This window comes from Macrotis lagotis, chromosome 1 (genome assembly GCF_037893015.1).
Source record: "Macrotis lagotis isolate mMagLag1 chromosome 1, bilby.v1.9.chrom.fasta, whole genome shotgun sequence".
NCBI classification, from domain to species: domain Eukaryota; kingdom Metazoa; phylum Chordata; class Mammalia; order Peramelemorphia; family Peramelidae; genus Macrotis; species Macrotis lagotis.
In genome coordinates, this window is record NC_133658.1 from 646323812 (window position 1) to 646350594 (window position 26783).

At 40.5% G+C, this 26783-nt stretch overlaps 1 protein-coding gene across 1 annotated transcript in view; it reads left to right on the plus strand.

The window, feature by feature from the left end:
- SORL1 (sortilin related receptor 1) overlaps nucleotides 1-26783 on the plus strand; it is a 198660-nt gene that overhangs the window by 158931 nt on the left and 12946 nt on the right. Inside the window, exons 29-40 of the mRNA XM_074215297.1 lie at nucleotides 235-366; nucleotides 1105-1239; nucleotides 3944-4099; nucleotides 9853-9999; nucleotides 14900-15031; nucleotides 15675-15801; nucleotides 18458-18627; nucleotides 19600-19712; nucleotides 19923-20027; nucleotides 21693-21765; nucleotides 24192-24274; nucleotides 25916-26012. Coding sequence (XP_074071398.1) covers nucleotides 235-366; nucleotides 1105-1239; nucleotides 3944-4099; nucleotides 9853-9999; nucleotides 14900-15031; nucleotides 15675-15801; nucleotides 18458-18627; nucleotides 19600-19712; nucleotides 19923-20027; nucleotides 21693-21765; nucleotides 24192-24274; nucleotides 25916-26012 — 1470 coding nt within the window. The remainder of the gene's footprint in view (nucleotides 1-234; nucleotides 367-1104; nucleotides 1240-3943; nucleotides 4100-9852; nucleotides 10000-14899; nucleotides 15032-15674; nucleotides 15802-18457; nucleotides 18628-19599; nucleotides 19713-19922; nucleotides 20028-21692; nucleotides 21766-24191; nucleotides 24275-25915; nucleotides 26013-26783) is intronic.

Genomic DNA, 26783 nt, shown 5'->3' on the forward strand with positions numbered 1-26783 from the left:
ATATATAAAGTAGTGGAGGTCTTTTTAGGTAGTAGTTGTCAAAGCACTGACAGATTAGTCTTGTTTCCTTTCTTTTGATTTTTTAGCTTGGGCTTAGCATATTGCATAAAATTTTCAAATCTGAAAAAGCCTTGAGAAGTTTTCTGGTCTTTTTCATCCCTCTTGCATTCTTCTGTGCTGAACTTTTTAGCATAAGAATGACCATTATCTCATGTTAATTTGTTCCTTTGTTAGACCATGACCTTGAATTCCACAAGATTTGTGACCAGTTCAATTTCCGGTGCCAGAATGGAATTTGTATTAGTTTAATTTGGAAATGTGATGGGATGGATGACTGTGGGGATTACTCAGATGAAGCCAATTGTGGTAAGCTAATTTTTAAAAACTGTGCTTGTTCATTTTTCTGTCCTCTTGATCTTTGACTCACTCTTAATTCAGGAAGAAGTGAAATGAAATGAAATTTGGTCATCTGCATGCGTGCAATTATTTCTTTTAAGTAACTGCAGCTAATTCTAAGCCAGTTTATGGGGTGTCATGTCTTGAGAGACTTGGGAAACTATTGAGCAGCTCCTTATATTGAGACATTATATGTGTGTGTGTGTGTGTATATATACACACACACACACACACACACACACACAGATATACATTTCTCAAATTTTATATATATTTGCATTTTTTAATGTAATGGTCTTCAGAGTAACAAATTTTATATTTTTATATATATACATGCAAATATATTTTTTTCATTTTTTGAATATAATATTCTTTAAAGTACTAAGTATCCTTATTAACAGTTAGATCACCACAATCAGTTTTCATTAGTAGACCATTCTTTTGATCAGATGCTTATAATATTAAATTCAGCTAATGGTTTTCAGAATGTTACGGTATGTTTTAGGAGACTGAGTTTCAGAAGGAGGAGGTGGATGAAAGGAGTGGATGGCATGTATGAAATTATATGGATGGTTTTTTCATCTCAGTTATTGAGTCTAATAGCCTTGATAAATGGGTTCTTGGGTAAGAAAACTGTATTTAGATCTTTGAAATCTCTGAATATTGTGTCCTGGGAAAGTGGCTACAGCTCCTGATTGGTCTCTTTAGAAAACCCCACTGAAGCACCACACTGCTCCCGATACTTCCAGTTCCAGTGTGAAAATGGTCACTGCATTCCAAACAGGTGGAAATGTGATGCAGAGAATGACTGTGGGGACTGGTCTGATGAAAAGGATTGTGGAGGTAAGGGAGCCCTTACAACAAGCTGATAATAATAATAATAACTAACATTTCCACTTAGTATGTGCTCTACATTTATTATCTCATTTAGTCCTCACAAACCTTACAACCCTGAGAGTTCCATTTTACAGTTAAGGAAACTGAAGCAAACAGAGCCCAAGTGACTTGCCTGGGTCCCCCAGCCAGTAAAGTATCTGAGTTTGGATTTGAACTCAGGTCTTTCTGTCTCTAGCTCCCCATGTTCCCTCTACTGTGCCACATATTTATTCTCTCTACAACCCTGGGCCCTAGGCAACACAAATATGATCTCCATTTTAACAGATGAAACAGGATCAGAAAAGGTAAGTAACCCAGTCAAGGTCAGGTAACTAGGAAGTAGCGACTCTTGAGGCTGGACCCTTTTGATGACCTTTACCATTCTCTTAATGTCCTTCCCTGCTGTCTGACTCTTCATGACCCCATGTAGGGGATTTTCTTGACAAAGATCCTGGAATGGTTTGCCATTTCCTTCTCCAGCTCATTTTACAGACGAAGGAACTGAGGCAAACAAGGTTAAGTGACTTGCCCGGGTCACACAGCTAATAAGTATTTGGGGCCAGATTTGAATTCAGGAAGGTGAGTCTTCCTGATTCCAGACCTGGCATTCCATCCACTGCACCACTTAGCTTCACTGGTAACATCCCAAATTCCAGAACATCTATCTCTGGGGTAGAACGCTGCTCCTCGAGTCAAGTGGACCAGAGTTCAAACATAGCCTCTCAAACTTATTAACTGTGTGACCTTGGGATGTTTCTTAATCTCTGTTCACCTCAGTTTCCACATTTGTAAAGTGGAGATAATAATGGCTCCTGCTTCCCAGGGTTGTTGGGAAAATCAAATGAGATAATATTTGCAAAATGCTTCTACAGACTCCATATTGCATATTATTTTACAACTGTCTAATGCATCTGCCCAGACCTGTGATTTCACCTGTCTTCCATGAATGGAACCCTTGTGGGGAAAATCTCTTAGAGCCTTGAGAGCTGCCTGTGTCCTGAGCATGACTTGTCCTATGGCCACCTACCCCGGGCAGCTTTCTGACCCCAGCAGGTCTCCATCCACCAGTCAGTTGGTGAAGTACTTGGCTCCAGGAGCTATGCATGGGTTGGCCCCACAGCCATTCAGTAGAGTGCTATGTTTATCTTTTTCCTAGATATCCTTCCACAGACTATAAACCCCCTGAGGGTAAGAATCATGTCCTATCTAGCCTCTGCCCCTCTTCCTGTGAGGGGCATGACTTCTGCATATAACACATTCCTGATAAGAGCATTGACCTTTTCTTATGCCTAAAATGGAAATATGCCAAACCTGTGTCAGATTGTTTGCTACCATGGGGAGGGGAAAGAGAAGAGAGGGTAGTGGAAAAATGTGGAACTGAAAAGTTTAAAAAGGATGAATGTTGAAAACTACCTTTGCATGTTATTAGGGAAAAAATAAAGAAGGGAGAGAAAAGTACAAAAATGTGCTAAATGATTTTTGCTGGTACTCTGGGGACACTAAATAAAATTTTATTTTACTTAATGTTTTTTGTTTTCATATTTTCTTGACAAGGAAATAGGGTTAAGTGATCTACCCAAGGTCACACAGCTAAGTAATTATTATTAAGTGTCTGAGGCTGGATTTTAACTCAGGCCCTCCTGATTCCAGGGCTGGTGCTCTATCAACTATGTCACCTGACTGCCCCTTTATTTTACTTATAGTTTAATTCAACAAGCATTCTTTATCCTGGGGGTGTTTCTTCTTTTTTTTACCCTATGATTTTAGTTTTTATTCTATTTTATCTATTTAGTTTGTCTTTTCCATATCTGGGGATGATGGTATCCCTATGTTTTCATAGGCTGTGGGCTACCAGGGAACTCCCACTGAAGAGGAGCCAGGATTTATTGAGCTGTCTCTCCCGTCTTAGGACTCAAGTCTTTCTTCTAACCTCTCAGTTTAGTCCATTGCATTTGGCAGTCTAGTCAACTTTGGGTTGAGCCCAGGTGGATGTTCCTGCCACCCAGCACCCCTAAGCCTCCCTCCCCCAGCAGCCACCAGCTAACACACCTGCCCCAGGAATACAAGCCCATTTTAGTACCAGCCTGAGCCAAACCCAGGTGATATGGTAAATGGGATGGTATACACACACACCACACATATACACATAGACAATACACCCACATACACACACACAAAATACACCCTCATACACATCACAGCATACCACACACATCACAACACACACACAATACACCCACATACACATCACAGCATACCACACACATTACAACACACACAATACACCCACATACACATCACAACATACCACACACATCACAATACACCCACATACACATCACAGCATACCACACACATTACAACACACACAATACACCCACATACACATCACAACATACCACACACATCACAATACACCCACATACACATCACAACATACCACACACATCACATCACAACACACACACACACACACACACACACACCGATTCTTCCCAAAGCTAACAAGTAAATGGCATTTGCCTTCTCCAGCATTCTGCCATCTGCCTGTCTCTGCCCACTTTGCTTCTGGCTCAGCAGGGTCTGCAGCACTGTGGAGACTTTCAGGTTCAGGGGTTCACTCCTTGTGACATTGGTTTCTGAGACTTTTGTTGCTCTGTGTATTCCCCAGATTCACATCTCCTTCCCCCCAGCACACCAAGGCCTTCCACATGTCTGCCCAACTACTTCCGCTGCAACAGCGGTGCCTGCATCATGAATAGCTGGGCATGTGACGGGTACAAAGACTGCACCGACGGCTCTGACGAGGAGGCCTGCCCCACCGCTGGTGAGTTTCAGTGTGCTGGCCCATCACATCTCAGCTGCAGCCCAGCCAGATAACTGCCCCTCTTTATTTTTGTTTTTGTTTTTGAAAGGCAGTGAGGTTAAGTGACTTGCCCAAGGTCATATAGTTGGGTAATTATTAAGTGCCTGAGGTTGGATTGGAACTCAGGTCCTCCTGACTCCACAGCCAGAACTCTATCCACTGCACCACCTGGGTGCCCCAAACGGCTGCTTTTTAGGGGTTCTAGAGTCACTGTGGAAAAGTGCCTTTACCTATCTTCCCGGAGATGATGGGGAAGTAAGGGAGGAGACCCAGTCTCCTAAGGTGCCAGGAGCCAGAGGGGCTCCTTGAAATCATCTGGGCAAATGCTCATTTTACAGCAGAGGGAGCCGAGCCTCAGAAAGGAGAGGCTTTTATTCATTGTTACTGAGGACTGGGTGGCCTGTGCATTTTATAAGGGTCATAGAAGAGATCCTCGCAGTAACGCCTGGAAGGTGGTTGCTGTCATGATGGGGATGTCACCCTCGTTCAGGTAGGGAAACAGAGACACGGCCATCCTGTTAGCTCTGAAGTTGTCTCTGCTTGGCACCGCCTGACTCCCGGTCTCCTTGTCCTCTGAGGAGGTTGCTGTAAGGACTGCGCCAACTTCCCTGCAGCCGCAGCTTCAGAAACGGCCGCAGTAAATCAGATTTATGAGTGCTCCGAGTGAAGGAGCTGCTCCTGGCCCTCCGCACTGACTGCAGGACTCCTCCAGCTTCCTCGCACCTTTGTCCCTGGGCAGGAAGCGCGGCTGGCAGAGTGCCTGGCACTGCACTTCACGTTGAGCCCTCTGGGAGCCAGCCCCAGCCACATCAGGTTCCTGCTCTAAAAAAGTCAAAGCCTGCCATCTAGTGGCTGCAGGTGGCGACACGCACGTGCGTTCTTTCAGAGGACAGCAGCTGCTCCAGACTGTCTGGCTTCCTCCCCTTCTGGCCCCATTGCATTCACTCCCTTCAGCCTAGCCACACTCTCCTTGGTGTTCTTCCCACACAGTGCCCCATCTCTGTGCCTTTGTACTGGCTGTCCTTCATGGCCACAAAGTGCAGGCTTCTAAAAACATCGAGCTAGATGATGGTCCGATCCTCAAAGGTCATCCTAGAGAAGTGCCTGTCACACCCACCGGCATATAGGCATTCAGTAAGGTCTGTTGAATGAAGGAACCCTCCTCTAGGTGTACTAATGGAAGGTGGCCCCAGGTTTGGATTTGCAACCTGGCTCTCTCTCACTTAGTAGCTGTGCGATGTGACATAAATCACATCCTCAGTTTGGACATCTGGAAAATGAGGGAATGAGAGATGGACTGAGATGCCAATTTTCCTTTCAGCTTGGACATATGTGATTATGTGAATCATTGATTTTTTTTTTTTGCAAGGCAATGGGATTGCCCAAGGCCACACAGCTAGGTAATTATTAAATGTCTGAGGCCAAATTTGAAATCAGGTACTCCTGACTCCAGGGTCAGTGCTCTATCCATTGTGCCACCTAGCCACCCCTGAATCATTGATTCTTACAGTTGCAAGAACAGGTGTGCTTAAACTGCATTCTTTCCTTTTTTGAAAAAAATTTTTTGAAAATTATTCTAATTTTATTTTGTTGATTCATTTGAAAACTATATATTTTTATTTGATTCATTTAAAAGTATTATTCTGAGAAGGTGATCATAGGCTTTACCAGACTGCCAAAGGGTTCCATGATGAAGGAAGGAAAGGGAAAGGAAAGGATTTCCATTATTATTTAGGGGGCAGGCATCTAGCCTCATGGCAGAAATGCCTTACCAAGACTGTGACACTTCCTTTCACAAGACAAACCTCTCATGGTATCAGAGTGCTTTGTGTTGGATATAGCAGTCATCATGGAGAAATACAACTGGGTATTCATTTCCACCTTCTATTTCCCCAGCAAGGAGGGGCTGTTATTATCATCTTAGGAGTTAACATCTATTTACAAACCCCTGTCTGTCTAGAAGAACCTCAAAGCCAAGAGCTTCCAAATAAGACATGGTCCCTATACAGGATGGCCAACTTATCAGAACTGTAATAATCTGGTTCTGTTTTACTTCAATAGCCTGAGGATTGAAGCACCTAAGAGGAGGGATGGGAACAATAAATAATGAATCTAAAAACCTTATGAAAGACTCTCTTAAGTTTAAGACTTCACTGGACCTAGACCAAGCTTTTAATTATGAAGAAGATAAGGAAAAAGAATTTGAAAAGATGGGATGCAAATACTCATAATTCATATGCTTTCCCTTTATTTAGTTAGTTGATTTTAATTAGGCTTCACTAAGTTCACTTTGAACATGCAAAAATGGGGTTTAAAAATGGTATTATATATTAAATTAAAAAGCTTTTGCACAGACAGAATCACTGTAACCAAGATCAAAAGAAATGTAGTGAACTGGGAAACAATTTTTAAAATTAATGTTTCTGATAAAGGACTCATTTCTAAAATATACAGAGAACTGAGTCATATTTAAAAAAAAAGCCATTCCCCCATTGACAAATGGTCAAAGGATTTGCAAAGGCAATTCACAGATGAGGAGATCAAAGCAATCCATAGCTATATGAAAAATTGCTCTAAATCATTACTTAGTAGAGAAATGCAAATTAAAGCTTCTCTGAGGTACCACTTCACACCTCTCAGACTGGCCAATATGATGAGAAAGGACAGTGATCATTGTTGGAAGGATTGTGGGAAATCTGGGACACTATTACACTGTTGGTGGAGCTGTGAACTCATCCAGCCTTTCTGGAGAGCAATTTGGAATTACGCCCAAAGGGCAACAAAGATGTGCATACCCTTTGATCCAGCAATACCATTACTGGGTCTATACCCTGAAGAGATGATCAAAAAGGGTAAAAACATCACTTGTACAAAAATATTCATAGCAGCCCTGTTTGGTAGCAAAGAATTAGAAATCAAGTAAATGTCTTTCAATTGGGGAATGGCTTAGCAAACTGTGGTATATGTATGTGATGGAACACTATTGTTCTATTAGAAACCAGGAGGGATGGGAATTCAGGGAAGCCTGGAGGGATTTGCATGAACTGATACTGAGTGAGATGAGCAGAATCAGAAAAACACTGTACACCCTAACAGCAACATGGGGGCGATGATCAACCTTGAAGGACTCACTCATTCCATCAGGGGCTCTCTGCAACGGAGAATACCGTCTGTATCCAGAGAAACAACTGTGGAGTTTGAACAAAGACCAAGGACTATTACCTTAAATTTAGAAAAAAAAAAAAACCTGATATCTTATTGTCTGATCTTGCTATCTCTTATACTTTATGTTTCTTCCTTAATAATATGATTTCTCTCTCATCACACTCAATTTGGATCAATGTATACCATGGAAACAATGTAAAGACTGACATATTGCCATCTGTGGGGGGTAGGGGGAGGGAAGTAAGATTAGAGGAAAAATTGTAAAATTCAAAATAAATAAAATCTTTAATAAAGAAAGAATAAAAATGGTATTATAGGCATTCCTAAAATTCTTGTAAGGAGAACAGAAATGAGTAGCCAATCACACAAAATTTTTTAAGTTTTGGATTTGCATTACCTATAATTTTAGTTATCAACCTGTTATGCTTCCCATTCCTCCCCGCCCCCACGACGTATACAGGCTCTGTGACTTAATTAACAACTCCATGCTCCAGATGTTTCTCTAAGAGAGAAGTTTGTAGCTTGTTATATGTCCTGAACCTGTTGGCAGTAGGTTGGTAAAGCCCATCCCCTGAATCATGTTTACAAAGATATAAATGTAAGATTAAAAATATATTAAAAATAATTTTAAGAAATATATATAAGATTAAAAATAATAAATATATTGAAAAAATAAATAAAAAGAACAGGCCCTCCCTTAGATTGTCATCCAATTCAGTCCCTTCCATTTTATTAAGTGGATAACAAAGTTCAGAGAAAAGAGCTGACTTATCCCAAATCCTGCAAAAGATACAACAGAGATTAGATCCCAGATCTCTTGACTTGCAGTTTCAAGGGTTAAAAGGTTATTCCTTCTGTCTAATCTGAATTCTTCCTGTATCTATATATTTTGAACTCATTTATTTTTGTAGAAATAGAGAACAATCATTCATTCTTTGCCTCAAAACTGCATAACAAATTGTTTTCTCCATTCTGTTTTTCCTTTCTTCGTCATGTTACTCCTCTGCTTAAGAGCCTCCCATAGCTCTCAGCTGCCCAGGTGTGTAATTCAGCTTTCTGTTCAAGGACTTCTATGACTGAATCCATGTTACCCACCTACTGCCACCTTGCTTCCCACTTTTTTTTCATATATATGACTGTAACTTTTAGGGAAAGAAAGACCCTCAAGAGATCTTCTGATCCACACCAGAGGATTGTTATGTCTTTATCAATATGTGACTCTTGCAGTGAAACCTTTTGTGATAACCTCCATTCACTGATCTCTCTTTATTTGTATTTTGTATTGTACATTTTAGGCCTCCATTGTATTTTCATGAATTACCTTCTAGTTGTTTCATGTACATAAAACTTATCTCTATCAAAAGATTGTAAGTGAATCTTTGAGAACTAGCCCCATTTTTTTTTTGAGTTTGTAAATAGAGGTTCCTTGCTTCTTTTCTTTCTCATCTACCTTAAACATTGAGATACCCTAAGGGTCTTACCCTCCCAACAATTTTTTTTCTCTTTGTTTTTCTTCAAAGTGGTCATTCTTATCCTCTTTGACTCATCTCTCTCCTAACTTTAATGACTGGATGCCTCAGTCAAACTGTGATCTGGGAAAGAGAGAGCTTTAAAAAGCCAAAGTCTCCCACTGCATCCAGGGCCATCTCCAGTCATCCTGATCCAGCTCTGGCCCCTGGCCCCAAGTGGCTCCAGAGGAGAAAGTGAAGCTGGTGACTTTACAAAGCACCCCCTCACTCAAATCCACCTCAATATCAAGTCCTGACATCACTTCTTAATGTTTTGGTCTTCTTTGAGAACTAAGGACAAACAATCAAAAGGTTGTGGTATATGGTTAGTGATTCAAGTGCTGAGACTAGGTATTTCTATATCTTTGCCCTCCCCTTCTCTCCCCTCCCTCTTCTTTCCTCTCCAACCCCCCCTTCTCTTTTCCCCCCTCCTCCTCTCCTCTTCTCTCCTTTCCTCCTCCCCTCGCCTCTCCTTACCTCTCTTGTCTTCTTTATACCAGTGGAGCTTGTTGATATGGGAACTCAAAATCTATTGATATAGGTTACAGTCTATCTATGGCTTCTCATTCTGTCCAGATCCTCTCTTCATATGGCTTCTGGGACTGCAGCCCTTACTCCTGGTCTTTTGAAAGTCCTACTTTATTCTTTTTTTTTTTTTTTTAGGTTTTTGCAAGGCAAATAGGGTTAAGCGGCTTGCCCAAGGCCACACAGCTAGGTAATTATTAAGTGTCTGAGGCCAGATTTGAACCCAGGTCCTCCTGACTCCAAGGCTGGTGCTCTATCTACTGCGCCACCTAACTGCCCCTTTACTTTATTCTTAATCAGTGTTCTTTAATGTCACCTAGACCATGACCTCCAGCAATTTTGAATGGAATAGAGAACTCTCAAATCCCTTCCTTTAAAACCCCTTTGTACATTATTCCATCATTATACTTTCTGATTCTGAGACCTTTATATGACTCTTTTGGTATTGTCCCCAATATTCACTGACCTTTCCCCTTTGTCCCGAGGGTCTAATGGTCTTCTTGTCTCCTTTACCAGCTAATGTCTCATCGACCACCATTCCCCAGCTTGGACGATGCAGCAGGTTTGAATTTGAGTGCCAGCAACCAAAGAAATGCATCCCCAATTGGAAGCGCTGTGATGGTTATAGGGACTGCCAGGATGGCACAGATGAGTCCAACTGTCGTAAGTGCCTGATTTTTAATAATAGTCTTCTATTCATTCTGCTTCATTTCCCTGTGAGTTGAATCTCTATATTCAGAGTGGAGTCTCTGTATGTATGTATGTGTGTTTATGTCTGTGTACACATATGAAGAGGTATGTTTGTTTTATGCTCTAAATAGTTGGGGTTAGGACCTACTCTATTTTAGACCAGTAGTAAAAATTAAGAAAGGGATCTCTATGGGCTTCATATTGACTTAGAAAACCACAAATTAACATTATCTGTCTCACACTGTATTTTTATTTATTTTTGTTAAATATTTCTCAATGACATTTTAATTTGGTTCAGCTTGCACTCAGGAGTTTTGGGCCATTTGGGCAGTGAACTTGACCCCTCTTTGATTGTGCTCTTGCCCCTCCCCAGCACATAGCACAGCTCTCTTCTCACATTTGTTGAATGAATAACTACACGGATGTGCCTGTAGCCACTCTGAAAACATCCATCTCAAAGGTGACATTGACATGGTGCTTTAGAATTATTTTATTTGTTCCTGGGAGTTAGGTATTTCTGGTATTGTCATCTCCTTTTTAAAAAGGAGAAGAGGAGGGTATCCTTCTTTATTTGTTCTTAGCTTCCTTGAATCCATTTCAAGACATAATGTCTGTGGAACACACATTAAAGTTAAAATACATCATTTGGACAGTTTCTGTGACTTTTGAAGGAGGTGGGGCAGAGATGGCTTAACAGACATTTCCAAGCCTGTTCAATTTACACCCAAAAGATTGCCGCCCAGGGAGAGGGTGGGAAGGTCAGAAAGCCAAAGATGATGCTATTCTAGATGAAAAAGCATAGACTTGCGAGCTGCATTTGAAGAATGTTGCATGTGCATAGTTGCTTGACCTTGCTTACAAGGTCAAGATCAGTGGTTCCATCCATCCCTTTGAGGGCCAGTTAGCTTTGTTCTGTTTCATGGCTGCCAATTTCCACAATAGTCCTTGCCACCATCTCAAAAATGTAAGCTCTGATCACAAAGACAACTAGGTGAAAGAGTGAAGGATCCGTGTAAATCTGTCACTATTGTCAGAGCTTTAGGTGTATTTCCTGAGGGAAGGCTAGTATAATTAAGGAGGGATCATGGTCTGGTGGAAGGACAACTGGATTCTGAAGATCCCTGGTCTCCCAATAACCTTCTGCTTGATTTTGAACAAGACAGCTAACTTCCTTGATCTTTATGTTTTCATCTTTCAAATAGGAATAATATCTGTTCCCTCATAGAATTGGAAAAGGTTTCAATCCAACTTCATCTCATAAAGTCACCTGATCCAACTTATCATAGTACACAAACCCTCTCTGTTGTCCCTGATGGTTGGTCATTCAGACTGCTGGAATGCTTCCAGTGACATATGGTATGACCTCATATGGCTGTATAACTCTTTTCTCCATTTCTTGAGAGTTCTTACTGTTAGGAAGTTCCTTTTTTAAGTGGGACCAAAATATGCCTTTCTCTGTCTATCACCATTTGTGCCAGTTCTGCCTTCTGGAACCATAAAGTTTTCATAAGACAACCCCTAAAACTTTTCATGTCAGGAGAAGCCAAGGCTTCTCTTCTCCAAGTTAAAAATACCTTAGCCTTTCTTTCAGCCATTCCTAAAATAGGAGCATAATTGTCCTCTTCCTCTTCCTCACCATCATTTCTGATATTTTTATAACTCTTTTTCTTCTTATTTTTTTGCAAGGCAGTGGGATTAAGTGGCTTGCCCAAGGCCACACAGCTAGGTAATTATTAAGTGTCTGAGTCTGGATTTGAATTCAGGTACTCCTGACTCCAGGGTCGGTGCTCTATCTACTGTGCCACCTAGCCACCCCAGCATAACTCTTTATGATGTACAGAATACTTTTACACTCACGATCTCGCTGGACTTTTCACTGACCCTATGAAATAGAAAGGACTGCTATTATCCTTATATTGTGAATTAAGAAACTAAGGCACAGTTGCTTAAGTGAGCTCATATATCTAGTAAGAGAGAGTCAGGATTAGAATTCTCCTCTTCTGTCTCTTCCCCCATTGTCCATTTCCATGACAAAAAGTTCTTGGAATCCATGAATCTGTAATAAGATTTTTAGGATCTTTGTTGTCTTCGTCACACTCTTCTGGCAACACTCCTGATTGTTATTGCTTCAGTGAACAAATCACTCTATCAGTGTCTTTTTAAAAATATGTGTCTATATGTATATGGATATATAAACATAGATATGTAAGTGTGCATAATCATTGCAGAGAATACCATAACTTATTACTCCCTAGTTCTGAACATGATACATTATTATTGTGATTACTGTTATTAATCCAGCCTAGGATCACACTAGCTTTTGGGGAAGCCAAGTCATACTAGATTCATCTTGAGCCATGCATCCACCTCGAACCCCTAGGTCTTTTATCACATAAACTGATATTAAACTAGACTCTCTGTGCTAAGCAATTAAATTTTTCAACTCAAGTTCAGAAATTGATATTTTTCCTTATGGGCTTTTTGTCTTGTTCATTTTATCTCATTATTTCAACCCATCAGAATCCTTTTAGAGCTTAATTTTATCATTCATCTTATAGGTTACTCCATTCGGCTTTATGCATTCTAAAAATTGAATAAGCATCCCTTGTAAATTTTTCTTGAAGTTAATGGTTAAAATGTTAGCCAAGAGAGGGTTGCATACAAAACAATTAGATGGTTTGTCCAGCATCATTATTTAGTTGTAGAACCAGAGTTCTGAGACTAAGTTGAGTCCAGCAGAGACTTCCTTCCAGGTAGACATTGATCTTTTATTTGATACCCTGATATGATTGTTCACCGTCCCCTCTCCGCAACATCCTATTGTAGACAGCCTGGTGTAGCACAACATTTTGGAAGACCTGAATTACAGTCCTGCCCTGATAGGTATTAATAGTTGGGTAAGTCAGTATTTTTTACCGTGACTGGCACCTAGTAGGTCTTTATTAAATGTTATTGACTGACTGACTCAGAGGGTTCTGAACTATACTTGACTTGTCTTTATTCAAACTGGATTGAAATTACATCACCTGGATCTGTGGGCATCCCTTGATCCCTTTGGGAAATGTTAGGCTGGCATGATTTTCTCTCTGGTATCACTGCATACTTTTCTAAATGTTTATTGATCATCTAATAAGCTGATTCTAGACTATTGCTGGTGATTTCATCAAACTCACATACTGGTCTGTAATTTCCAGAATCTGCCCCTTTTTGGAAAATTAGAACATCTTCCTCTCTTCCATTCCTAGGCTTCTCTGCCAGGCTCTGTCTTGTGCCAGAGATTCCAGACAGTTGGTTCTGCTGTCTTGATACCTTGGGATATAGCTGTCATGGGCCTGATGACCATAGCCAACTTCTCCATTACTGTCACCTCACCAATTGTAGGCTTTCATTTTTTCTTAAACAGTGTTTGTTATGTCTTTCCAGTTTGAAGATAATTCTCTATGATAGAGTCTCAGTAGCTTCAAAGCCTTTCTTGTTATTTTTCTTCCTCATAAATAAGGCAAACCCTGGATTTCTCCTCCTTCTCTTCACCTGCTGCTTTACTATTATGGAGAAACTTCTGGCCCTGAGGTCCCATTCACTTAACTAGTGACTCCCTTCCTGGGAGCTCCATTTCAACAAGAGCCCAAGTCATGCTTTACTTCACCCTTAGCTGTACACACTCCAGATTTCTATTCTTTTCTACTACCTCTGTCTATCACTTTGTTTCTTTGTCTATCTTTTTATGTCTTTCTCACTATCTATTGCTTTGTCATCTCTCTTCCTCTCTTTCCTTCCTTCTTTCCTTCCTTTGAAATCTAGAAATGATACTTTTCCTTTTATCTGCTTTAGAAAGATGAAGGGATTGGAAGCTAGAAAAGACCCTAATGATCACACAACCCCTATTTTCTCCCAGATCTAGGTTATATGCTGCCTCTTCTATCCTTTGTACATGCCCTTTTCAAATCTGAGAGCTGCCTGTGCTTCAACATTTACTTTCCTTCTTCTTCAAGATCAACTATAGTTGCATAGTCAAAATTTGATTTTGTGAGGTTTTCTATTTTATTGAGATATTTTCATGATTTATAGTATTGTTCAAAGGGTCAATAAAAGTAAAGAGAATATATTTGTTTGACTTTTCAACTTTTCCAAGACTCTTTACCAATATTACTTCATTTTATGAGAAAATATTTTGAAACATTTGAACAATTTTAAGTGATATTCATTAATAATGATGATGATAAATAACTTTACATAGTGATTATTATGTGATCTCATTTGATCCTCAAAATAACTCCATGAAATGGAGGGCTATTATTATCTTTATTTTGCAGATTAGGAAACTGAGGTTAAAAAAGATTAAGTGACTTGTTCTGGGTTACATGGTTAGTGAATGTCTGAGGATAGATTTGAACTCAGATCCTGCTGACTCCAGGCCCAACATTCTATCCACTAGCTGCCCATAATAATAACAATTATTTTTACTCTTCTTGTCATTACTCAGAAATTATGGAGTCAAAGAGATTGAAGTTCTTTCCTGAATTGTATATTGGTCTGCCTTCTCCAAAGCACTTCATGTTGAAGATATTAGCACATGAATGCATGAGAGCCCCATATACATAATTTGTATCTAGTGTGATAATGAACTCACTTTGAAAACTTCAGGGCATATGGAATTATAAGCTGCAAATCTTCCCCCTTTGGATAGTGAATTCTGACACATCTAAAGGATTAATTAATTAATTCAGCTAAAAAAAAGTCAGCACTGACCACAGACATAAAACACAGCTAGAGCCTCAGACTCAACTAATGGAATTCATTATTCCCATCTTTTTGCCATGGTTCCTATGAGCTTTTGGATTTTGCTGTATTTGTGGTTGTTTTTGTTTTCTAGCAACACATAGCACCTTGACTTGTGTGAGTGGACGGTACATGTGTGAAGATGGAGAGGCCTGCATAGTGCTGACCGAGCGCTGTGATGGCTTCTTGGATTGTTCTGATGGGAGCGATGAAAGGAGCTGTACAGGTGAGTGGATTTTCCTCCCACATTTGACCTGTTGAGCCAGGTGCTCCTTGAGTCCCAGGTAACCAACGGTCCTCCTGGAAGGAGCTATGGGAAGCAGCCTTTCTCCTGGTTCTTGAGCCCTTGAGGAAGATAAGAGCAGGCTCATCTCTGAAACCCTGATCCATCCTTATTGCTGGGCTGTACTCCTTCCTGGCTTTGGTTTAGCTGTAAATCTTTCCCATTGTGAACAGTCAGTCACTGGGACTTTAAATAGCATTGTGCCTCAGCTCTACTCGTTGCCTTCTCCTTGAGCACATATTATGTGTTTGGTGCTCTCATGATTGAAGCAATGATGAATGTGGCACCTCCATTTTAAAAAAAAGGACAACATTTCAGTAGGACAGATTTGAGCAAAAAATGCAAAGAGATGCATCATGGCTAAAAGTGATATGGGACCCCTGTAGGATTTGCAATTAGGAAGGCTCTAGAATTTTTTCCCAGGATTTATTTTTAAGAGGACTAGGGCCTTTCGACATAACTGTCAGCCCAGTTTGGTCAGGAAGCTGGGTGAGGGATTATGTAACCCCCAGAGGACCCTTCAAACTCAAGATTTGATGAGGCAGTATTTTCTCCCACTCTTTTGATAATCCCTTTATCTCTGTAGAAGAAGCAACTGTATATAAAGTACAGAATCTCCAATGGACAGCTGATTTCTCTGGTGATGTTACTCTGACTTGGACGCGGCCGAAAAAAATGCCAGCAGCATCCTGCGCATATAACATCTATTACCGGTGAGTTCTGGGATCTTCATACATTTCAGTTAATGAGGCTACTCTCCATAATTTGCTCTTTTCTGACTCCATTCTGCTGTTCATGTCATTTTTCCCTTACCTGGATTGGATTTTCATACTCCCCATTCCCATCTTTTGAAATCTCCTTCTCTCAGGACCAACTCAGGCACTACCTGTTTTTTAAAACCTTTTCCTGGGCCCAGCTTCCAAGGTGAAATAATGTACACACCCTCCCCAGGTTTCCCTTTACAACTGTCTCTTATACCACTGTTATTTGTGCAAATTTGTACATATTTGTATAGATTCTGTAACCTGGTAGTAGACAACTCATCAGACTAGACTGTGAGAGCTTTAAAAACAGGGTCTGTGTTCTGTAGAGGTTTGTATTTCCCTGCCTTACACAGAGTGGATCTTTAATAAATATCTGCTGGGCAAGTGAATAAGGGGATATATATATATATATATATATATATATATATATATATATATATATAGAGAGAGAGAGAGAGAGAGAGAGAGAGAGAGAGAGAGAGATAGATATATATAGATAGATAGATAGATATAGATATATATATATGCTTGTGTGCATATAAAATATATATACATTTAATATACACACAAATTTTTAATATACACACAAATAAATATATATACGTTTGTGTATATGTCTGTTTTTATATCCCTGAGAGATATATACATTTATATAAAAATACATAATACATTATGTGTGTTATATATATAATTAATGATAAGCATATATAAATTAGATATAATTAAAATATATGATTATAAAATACATAAAACTGCCAAGATCATTATATATGTGTGTATGTATGCTCATGTGTCTATGTATATATCTGTATAGTTATTATATAATTTCAGAGCTAGAAGGGATCTTAGAGATTATCTAGTCACCAGGGGCTACAGAGGTAGTAGGTTCTTTCTTATCACCTTCAATAAGTCTGGCATCAGCAGGTTAAGCTCTGGGGAGGGAGCCCAGGGAAGAGAAGTGAACCAGCTCAAGTCAAAAACAAAGTAAGTCAAGGCAGCTAGGTGGTGTAGTAGATAGAGCACTGGCCCTGGAATCAGGAGGACTCCAAGTCAAATCCAACCATAGACACTTAATAATTGCCTAGCTGTGGGATCCAGGGCAAGTTACTTAACTCCATTGCCTTAAATTAAAAAAGAAAAAGTAAGTCCATGTTGATCAAGAAAGGGCGAGCTAGTTGTAAAACAAAACAAAAAATATGAGTGAGAGAGCCCCTGCCCTCGAGGATACTCTGCTGGAAGGGATACAGCAGGTTTGCAGACAAGTAAATCTAATATATACAAAATAAATATAAAATAATTTATTGGGGGGGGAGATAGGGTAGGTAACTTGAGAAGGGCAGGTTTGAAATAGCTGCAGTGGGGAAAATGATAGTCAAGGAAGAGTTAGAAGGATTGACATTTAGCGTTGCATTGTAATTAGATGACATATATTTGTAGTGATGCTGGTCCACATGACTACATGACTTAATCTCCCAGTTTTAAGCAGAAAATGATTAAAGCAGGGGAGGTTAGTAGGAATAATCCAGTGTAGGAAAGGGGTTTAGAAAGGGATGAGCACTAAAAGGAATGATAAGAAAATTTGGGATTGGGAATGATAATCAAGAGAAGAGGACAATGTAAAATTAACTAGTTAATTGATTTGGAGGGGAAAAAAGGAAGAGAAGAGCAAGGAAGATGGCCTGGGACAGCAGAGAGTGTTAGAAAGATGGAAAATGGAAGGGAAGAGGGAAGAGAAAATTCCTTAAATAGATGCAAAAATTTAGATACAGTTGAGGAAAGTAAAATAGCAACAGGTCCACAAATTCATAGAATACCAAGTCCAGGAATCCAAAAACCCCTGTCTTAGATATCTATACACAGATTCACAAAATATTAGTATGGTTAGAGTAAACTCTAGGGATCCTGATGGAAGGAGCCAAACATGACATTATTGCTATAATCAGTATTGTTGACTCTTGGAATTAAGTTCAGTCATGGGTTATATATAGCTCAAGAATTATACTTAACACAGACATACAGCAAGATAGTTAAGAGGTACAGGGAATAGCATTAAGAACACAGAATTTGTACCAGAAGGTCCACCTGTCCTCAATTTACAGGCAAGGAAACTGAGGGTTAAGAGGCTTGACTGGAGTGTGTATTGAGAAAGTTATATCAATTTCTTCATGAAATCCCAGAACCAGAGTAAGGAAGCATGGTGGAGAGCATCTGCTTATTAGTCAATAAAAGCAAAAGTGATGACTGTCATTGGCATAGACTGTGGATCATTTAGAGTGACAGAAAGTGAAAATAGGTAGGATTTTGGGAAACAAATCACAAGGTTGTCATGAAGTAATGGTGAAGGAAGGCTTCAGTTTCCAGGTATCTTCCAGCTCCTCCATTGAGAGGTTCTTTGCAGTGGGCTTGGCTGCCTCTCAGCTCACAGTTCATTCATTAACAATCATTAACATAACATGAAGAGTAAAAAAGGTCCTCCCTATCATTGGATGTTCTGATGCCTATGTAATGAAAAGTGACCCATTGTGGCTGCTTTTAAATTGAACTATATATTCATAGTCACCTCTGTGTTGCTCCAGGGCTGAAACACCTTTGTTTTCTCACCCAGGATGGTTGGTGAGAGCATCTGGAAAACACTGGAGACGAATAGCAATAAAACCATCAGCATTTTGAAAGTCCTGAAGCCTGACACCACCTATCAGGTCAAAGTGCAAGTACAGTGTCTGACGAAAGTGCATAATACCAACGACTTTATCACCCTCAGAACCCCAGAAGGACGTAAGTGTGGTTGGCTGGCAGGACCCAGCTGGGCCTTCCTAAGCTACCTCCTAGAGATGACTACCTGGCTGATTCCTTACCCCCTTAACTTTGGACTTGATTAGCAAAGGTCTGCGTGAGCTATAGATCAGTCTTATGCTATTTTTATTCATTGATTAATGTTCTGATCTTTTATTCCTAGGTTCCTGGTACCACTACTATCCTTTTTGAGTATTTCTTCCTTTCCCAAAACCCTTGCTCTATTCCTCCGACTTGTTCCCCATTGCTTGAACTGATTGATTACATCACTAAAGAGATGGGTCTGATTAATTTTTTTTTAAAGCCAAAAGATTATGAAGCAATGAATATTATCTCTAGAGTAGTCAACTTGGATTTCAGGTACATGGTCAGTGTTTTAAAACATCTAGAATTCCCAATTTGGAATTGCCACAAGAACCTGCAAACTCATTCCTTTAAATATTCCACCTTTTCCTTCTCAGTGTATTTTGAAACAACTCAAAGGTCATTTAGAGTCAGACCTAGGGAAATAAGGTAACAGGTCAGCTGTAAGTTATTTTTGGTGCAAGATGAGAAAGAAAGTAAACTTTCTTGTGTGACTCCTGCACTGACTTTGCATGCAAAAGGGGAATTCTGAAATGATTCTGAGCAGGGCAACCGTGTGAAAATAAATATACTATGACTGCTTAGAAGAAGTCAGAACTCACTTAGATATAGGAGTTCTGACTTGCTTGTTTCAAAAGTTTCCTTACTTCCTAAGTCATGGCTTTTGGTATTTTAGGGGCTTATCCACGCATGATGGTTATCTTCCACTCTAACGCAAATTCTGAGTATGGGCACCATAAATTTTAAGTAACTTGAATTTGGGACAAAAGAAGGGGAATAACCATCCTGATATCCAACCGTTGGGGGCAGCAGTGATCCCCTCACTCTAGCATACAATTTGGTTTTAAGTCAGATCCATCTCTTTACCAGTTCCAGATGCTCCCCGGAATCTCCAGTTGTCGCTTCACAAGGAAGTCGAAGGTGTGATAGTGGGTCAGTGGGCTCCCCCTGCCAATTCCCATGGACTTGTCCGAGAATACATTGTAAGTATCTGGTAGGCACGCCTCCATCCTACACCACAGGTTTGTGGGCATGCTGGAACCAGAGGAAGATCTTTATGATCAGTTCATAAGACTGTTTAATTCCTCCATTTCTCCTGTACTTAGTTATTTAGAATGGGCCAGTCTTTTTACCTTGGGAATCTTTTTTTTCCCTGACTGTATGTTTTTTTTTCTTTTCTCTCTTGACCTTAGGTGGAATATGGTAGAAGTGGTACCAAGATGTGGGCCTCCCAAAGAGCACCTAGTAACTACACTGAAATAAAGAACTTGTTGGTCAACACTTTATATACCCTAAGAGTGAGTTGATAAATGATATAGTGGAAAGAAGACTGGACTCAGAGTGAACAGAAAACTGGTTTCACTCCCCACTTCTGATGTTATGACCCTCTGAGTCTGTTGCCTCATCTAGAAAATGGGGATAATAGATCCACCTTGCTGCATTGTTTTGAAGATCAAATGAGACTTGTGCAATGTATTTTGAAAGTCTATGTAAATGCCAGCTATTTTTATCTTTAATGTCTGTTTTCACATTTTCAGAATCTTTCAATCTTATTGACACTTTTTTGAGTACCTTGAAATGGTTTGTTTTGGAGTCACATTAGTGACTTTAAAAATATACAACCTATTTAATTAGTCCATATAGTTAATTTCCTGGAGAACCCTTTCAGATGTGGCTTCAAAATCTTAAAAAAGCCTAGGCCCTAAAATTTGAATGTCCTCCCACCCTGGATTCCCTACTTCCCCCAGTCAATACTAACACAGCTGAACTCCTATTAGGATGCTCTGTGGGGGAGTGTAGATCAAGGCAGGTGCAGTTGGTAAAGTGCGATGCCTTTTCAACTCAGCCAAGTGTGCGTTCTGTCATATCTCCTCATTCAGGGAGCTTCATTAGAACCAGTGAGAATGCTTCCACCATGTTGGCAAGGAGGCAGCACCACAGTCCAGTCTTAGTGATCGGACTGTGTTAATAATATAGTCCCTTCTCATTTGTCTGTTCTAATGGAGTCACTATCTTGGATGGATGATCCAGAATACTTTATAATCAAAAGATTTTTGGATATTTGTTAATTTTCCCAATAAAATATGAATGTATCCTCACCGGGAACAGTGAAAAACTATTTTCTAGAAAAAAAAAATCACATGAAAACCTTGAAGAGACCAAGAAAGCCCTTGAGTCCAATTTCCTCATTTTATAGAGAAATAAATAGCCTGGTGGATTAAAGAAACTTGCCTAGAGTTGCCCAGGTAGTAAATATCTGAGATGGGATTTGAACCTAGGTTTCCTAATGTCAACTGAAATAGCCCATCCATTATAGCACCAGGTTTAGAATAAGCTAGAAAATTGTCCAGCTTTCCCACACTTGGAATTTGCATTAGCAGTAGACGTGACAAGTCTCCCAAGAAGCCATAAGCAGGTCTTACATTGGGGGATTGGGTTGACTTGTATAACATCTCTTTCCAGAATTTAACCAGTATGTTCCCTTAGCTCCCAGACTCATGTGCATTCCATGTTATTCCCCTTGTTCATCTTCCACCACAATGTGAGGGGGCAGCTGTGTCACATTACAATTATAAACAGACTTGGTGTTTTGACAACCTTAAAGAAGAGAGGGCATATTTGTACAAAGTATTAATAATATGAGATCATCCTTGTCCACAGACTAATGATTCCATAACACTGATTCGTTTCTGTGGCCTTTTTCCTTCAGCCCTGCATAAACATTCTAGAAAGAACTTGGGCATGTCAATCTGTATGATCCCATTTTCTTAGGACTCTGACAATCCCTTCATTGCCCCTGACAAGGGACTGCTCCTTTATATCCCCTCCATCTCCTCCACTTCATTTGCTGCCATTAGAGAAATGGCATCTTTATGTCATTTCTTAATGTTGTAGCTCACTGGGTATCCCTGATTTCTGGTGCATTGCCCTTAATTCATATTAACTCACTTTTCATTTAAAAGGTCGCCGCGGTTACCAGTCGTGGAATAGGAAACTGGAGCGATTCAAAATCCATCACCACCATAAAAGGAAAAGGTAAATGATCCCAGTGCCTACAGATGTGGTAAAGGACATCTTTACCACATCTTTTGAAATGGGTCTGGGGATGAAGAAACAGTTTAGAATCTTTTCTCTGGCTTATTCCTGATAATTTATAAATATATTTTGTGGGGTAATGGTTTGGATATGTTTTTCATTCCTAACAATTTTTTCATTTTCTTTTTTTTTTTTAGAATGGAATATTTAATATAATTCAGAGATTCACAGGGACCTATAGAGGTCCCTTTAGCTATATCCCCTTACCTCTAGTCAGACTGTAGCTAAGCCACCTAGGACCAATAGTGTACCATCCTTGTTCCTAAAGTTTTATGTGTTTGGGAAATGATAAGTATTTTGCCTTCTATATTTTAGAGTTCACAAATAAATTTACCATTAAAAATTCTTTGTCACAGTTTGCCAATAATGCTAGTGCTGGTGGTGTCTAGACTATGTCCAGAGCTAAGAGCTAAAGGTCATTGTTGGACTTAGTTCACTGTCTTGAACACCATGGGTCACTGATATGTGGTCCTATGAGCTAAATAAGGACTGAAATTAATTTCTCCATAGCAAACCGTTTTCTAATTGAGTTCCTGATTTTCACCTTGAAACCAGGCAACCTTACCTTGCATCTGTGACTTTTAAAATCAGAAAAGAAATTCTGTTGTACTTGGAGGTAACCACCTTGAAACCTGAGGCCTGTGAGAAAAAGTTTCTAGCTATGCCTTTTGGGCCTCCTCCTAAAAGGGTATCAAGTTTATGTCATATGAGAAAAGGACAAATGAGCTGAGAGTCTTTAATGCAAGAAGACACAGCAAAATAGCTGCCTTAATCTAGTTGAGGGTCTGTCATATGGATAAGGAATTGATCTTGTTCTTCTTGACCCCACAGGCAAAAGTATGAGAAATAGGTAGAAGCTCCATAGAAGCAGATTTAGGCTTGACTATGAGGTGGGGGGAGTGGGAAAGCTTCCTAGCATTTAGAACTATCCAAAAGTGGGATTACTGCCCCTGGAATTACCGATGTCTCCCTCACTCAGTTTTTCAAGGAAATCACTTATTGGTGACTTTTAAAGGAAATTTTCTGTGAGAGGTTTGGTAAAGAGGGTACAGAATCAAATAGTCTCCAAGTTGAAGGAGACCTGAGAGGACATCACCTTTTTTTTTTTAAGGTTTTTTTGTAAGGCAAATGGGGTTAAGTGGCTTGCCCAAGGCCACACAGCTAGGTAATTATTAAGTGTCTGAGACCAGATTTGAACCCAGGTACTCCTAACTCCAGGGCCGGTGCTTTATCCACTGCGCCACCTAGCCGCCCCCGACATCACCTTTCTTATAGACATTTATTGAGGGGTTGCTTGCTCCCCTTTGGTTCTTAGCTTTGGTATGAGCATTATACTCAGAAATTTTCATTATGACACATTGTTTAGTGGTTCAAAGTATACCATGTTAAAGAATGGGAGTTATCATTGTGGGAAAGTTTAAAGAGCACTGGATGAATATATTAGGTTCCAACCCTATCTCAAGCTATGAGACTTCGGGCAAGTTCCTGAGCCTAAATATCCTCATCTAAATAAATCTCATCGTCATGGGAATGATATGCACACACCTGCCATGTAAAATGATTGTAAGAAACAAATGATCTAAGGGTCTTATCAGAGGCCCTCTGAGCAAACCCACTCATTTTACAGCTAGGGAGGAAACAGACCCAGAATCGGACATATAGTTGATCAGAGATGGGATTTGAATCTGTTTCTTTTGACTCTAGAGAGAGTAGTGGCTGTCTATCTTACCATACAAAGGGCAGCGAAGTGGGATAAAATACCAGTGTGGTAGTTGTCTATCTTACCATACAAAGGGCAGCAAGGTGACACAGTATATAAAGGCATCAGCCTTGGAGTCAGGTAGATCTGAGTTCAATTCTGACTTCAGACCTTACTAGCTGTGTGACCCTGGGCAAGTCACTTCACCTTATTTACCTCAGTTTTCTCATCTGTAAAATGAGCTGGAAAAGGAAATGGCAACCCACTCTTGTATCTTTGCCAAGAAAACCCCAAAATAGGATCATGAAGAGTTGGACACGACTAAATGAAATTAAAAACCCTACCACCTTAGCCTACAGCCTCCTAAAGGGATGTGAATGGGAAATGTTCACTAGTGAGAGGATGCCCACTGTGATCCTAGTACCTTTGGAAGCTGGGCTGGTGTCATTTAAAAGAAAGACACATTGTGCAGCCTTAATTCACCGGGGGGCTTAGGTGACTGAGGGAGGCAGGACAAGTGGGCAATCTCCTGCAAGGGGAATCCCTTACGAACTCAGACCAAAAGAGTCCTGTGTCCATAGAACAGGAAACAGCGAAGGCTCTCCCAAGTTGCAGGCTTCGTTTTCCTTCCTTAGAATTCTCATGTTTAATTCTTTTCTGCTTTCAGTGATTCCACCACCAATTATCCACATTGAGAGCTACAGTGAAAATTCTCTCAGTCTCACCCTCATAATGGATAGCAACTTTAAGGTAACACCAGGATTCTTACTCAGCAGTTGGGGGGGACCAGAGAGATGGCTCATTCCCCAGGTGCAGACTCAGGTGCCTCAAGTGACAGACTTCACCCAGCTTGGGAACCAGGGTGTCACAGTTTCAGTTGGATCAAGAGAAATGAGTAACTCTAGCAATGTAGTCATGCCCCAGCCAGGTCGGCTTCCTTCCTTTCACCTCTCCCAGCTCCCCCCATGCCCCCCACATTCTCCACCCCACAGCAGAAGAATTACTTGGATCTTCATGTATAATTATCCTGCCTCAGCCTGGTGCTTTCTTTTTTTTTTTTTTTAAACCATGTAATTAAATGGTTCACAGCTACAGTGCAAATAAAGACTCGGTGTTAACAGAGAACGGGTGCCCTGTAATTTTCAGCTTTATTGGATTTCCTGGCGCTACGAGCTAATGCAGTGTTTCATACACTGGAAGAAGAGCCTTTGTAGGGAGAGGCTCTGATACTTTCCCAGGGAAAAGCAGATTCCATCTATTTCCTTTCCCAGCTTCCTTCTCTTTACCCCCCTATCCCCCTGTCCCACAGACTCCTCCTCACCCCTGGGCCCCACTTTCCCCAGAGACCTTGAGCAAGAACCAGAGTCATCCCCTTGAGTGTCCTCTAGAGTCAGGTGGAGCTCTTGCGGCTTCCCGGTGAATGTGACAATAGGAATGAATAGGAGGTGTGTGTGTGGGTGCCCCCAGAGTAGGGGCAGGAGCCTCCAGTGATGGGGAGGCTCAAGGCAATTCATTGTAATTCTAGCTCTTAATTATTTGGAGTATGTTGACTCTTGAAACTAAGGAGACTTAGATTCTAGTCTCAGATCTGACACTGCTTTGAAGTGTGATCTTGAGGTAGTAACTTCCCTTCTTTGGGCCTCAGTTTACCCACCTATAAAATCAGGGAAGAGGATTGGATGATTATATGCCTTTCAACTCTTATTGCTGGAACAAAATTCCTATGGTTTGGGGTTTGTGAGGTGGTACCCCAGATTTTCATTTTTATCTGTTTCACAAGCTTTATGTGCATCTCTGCCTCAGAGGGATGACGGACAAAAGTTTGCAGATCACATGGGAACTCAGGCTAGAGAAATCCCCTACACCCCCCCCCCCCACACACACACACACACATACACACAAACCCAGTGCCTTATGCTTATTTTCTTTTCACAATGAAGTGCTCCTTGATGCTCCTTGGTGCTGGCTCCTTTCCGTTCAACCCACCCAATCCCATTAGTCTGGAATTCACTCCCTCCTCACTTCTGCATCTCAAGCATCCCTAGCATCTTCCGGGCTCATCTCAGGTCTCACTTTCCACATTATTGGGAAGCCTTTCATGATTCTCCTAATTGTTAGGATGTCATCACCATTTCAAAATTATTCTTTAGATTGTCTTGTATTTATTCTGTATATACCTAGATATGTACAGCTACATGTATGTTATCTTTTTGTCTGTCTCCATTGCCTGGCACAGAATAGGTGTTAAATAAACATAGATTAATTAACATGAGATTTCATTAAAAAGGAAGTAGTAGTTTTGTTTCGGTCTTGCTTGTTTCAGTCTCTTCAATATCAGAGGAAGAAGCGTGCAATTACCACCATGATAACTCTGTGTCTTGGTGTTTGCAGGTGAATGGTTATGTGGTGAACCTCTTCTGGGCCTTCGATACTCACAGACAAGAGACGAGGACGTTATTCCTACATGGGGAGATAACGTCACACAAAGGTAAAATGTGGCAGCCGGTTGACATGCAACAGGTGGGACTGAGGTTCAATGAGGTATTTATTTCTGAGCAGCATAGGTTTTTCAATGTTGGAACTAGTCAGTAGGGCTGCTAGGTGGCACAGTAGATAAAGCCACCAGCCCTGGCATCAAGAGTACCTGGGTTCAAATCCGGTCTCAGACACTTAATCATTACCTAGCTGTGTGGCCTTGGGCAAGCCATTTAACCCCATTTGCCTTACAAAAACCTAAAAAAAGAAAAAGGAACTAGTCAGTGAATGCCCTTGTGGAATTTCCTTCCCTTGAAGGTCATTCAGATTGGAAAGAGTCCCTTTCATTCTGGATAGTTTAGATGTCATTCTGGGAAGGAAGAAAGGAAGGGAGGGAGGGAGGAAAAGGAAGGAAGGAAGAAGGAAGGGAGTGAGGGAGGAAAAGGGAGGAAGGAGAAAGAAGGAAGGAAGAGGGGAGAAAGAGAGGAAGTGAGAAAGGAAGGAAGGAGAAAAGGAAGGAAAGGAGGAAGAAAAAAGGAAGAAAGAAGGGAGGGAGGGAGGAAGGAGAGTGGGAGGAAGGAAGGAAGGAAAGATTAATTCAGGTCTGCTGTGCCACACAGAGGGTTGGACTAGATGACCTCTCAGGTTCTCTTGAAGGTCTAAGATTCTTTTTCTTTTAGAAAGGAAAATGGAAACCATTTCCTATAAACATTCCAGGTTGGGTTTATTATATTGACCAACCAAAGTGGTATTCCTTGCTCAAACTCTCTCTGGCAAGGCAAAA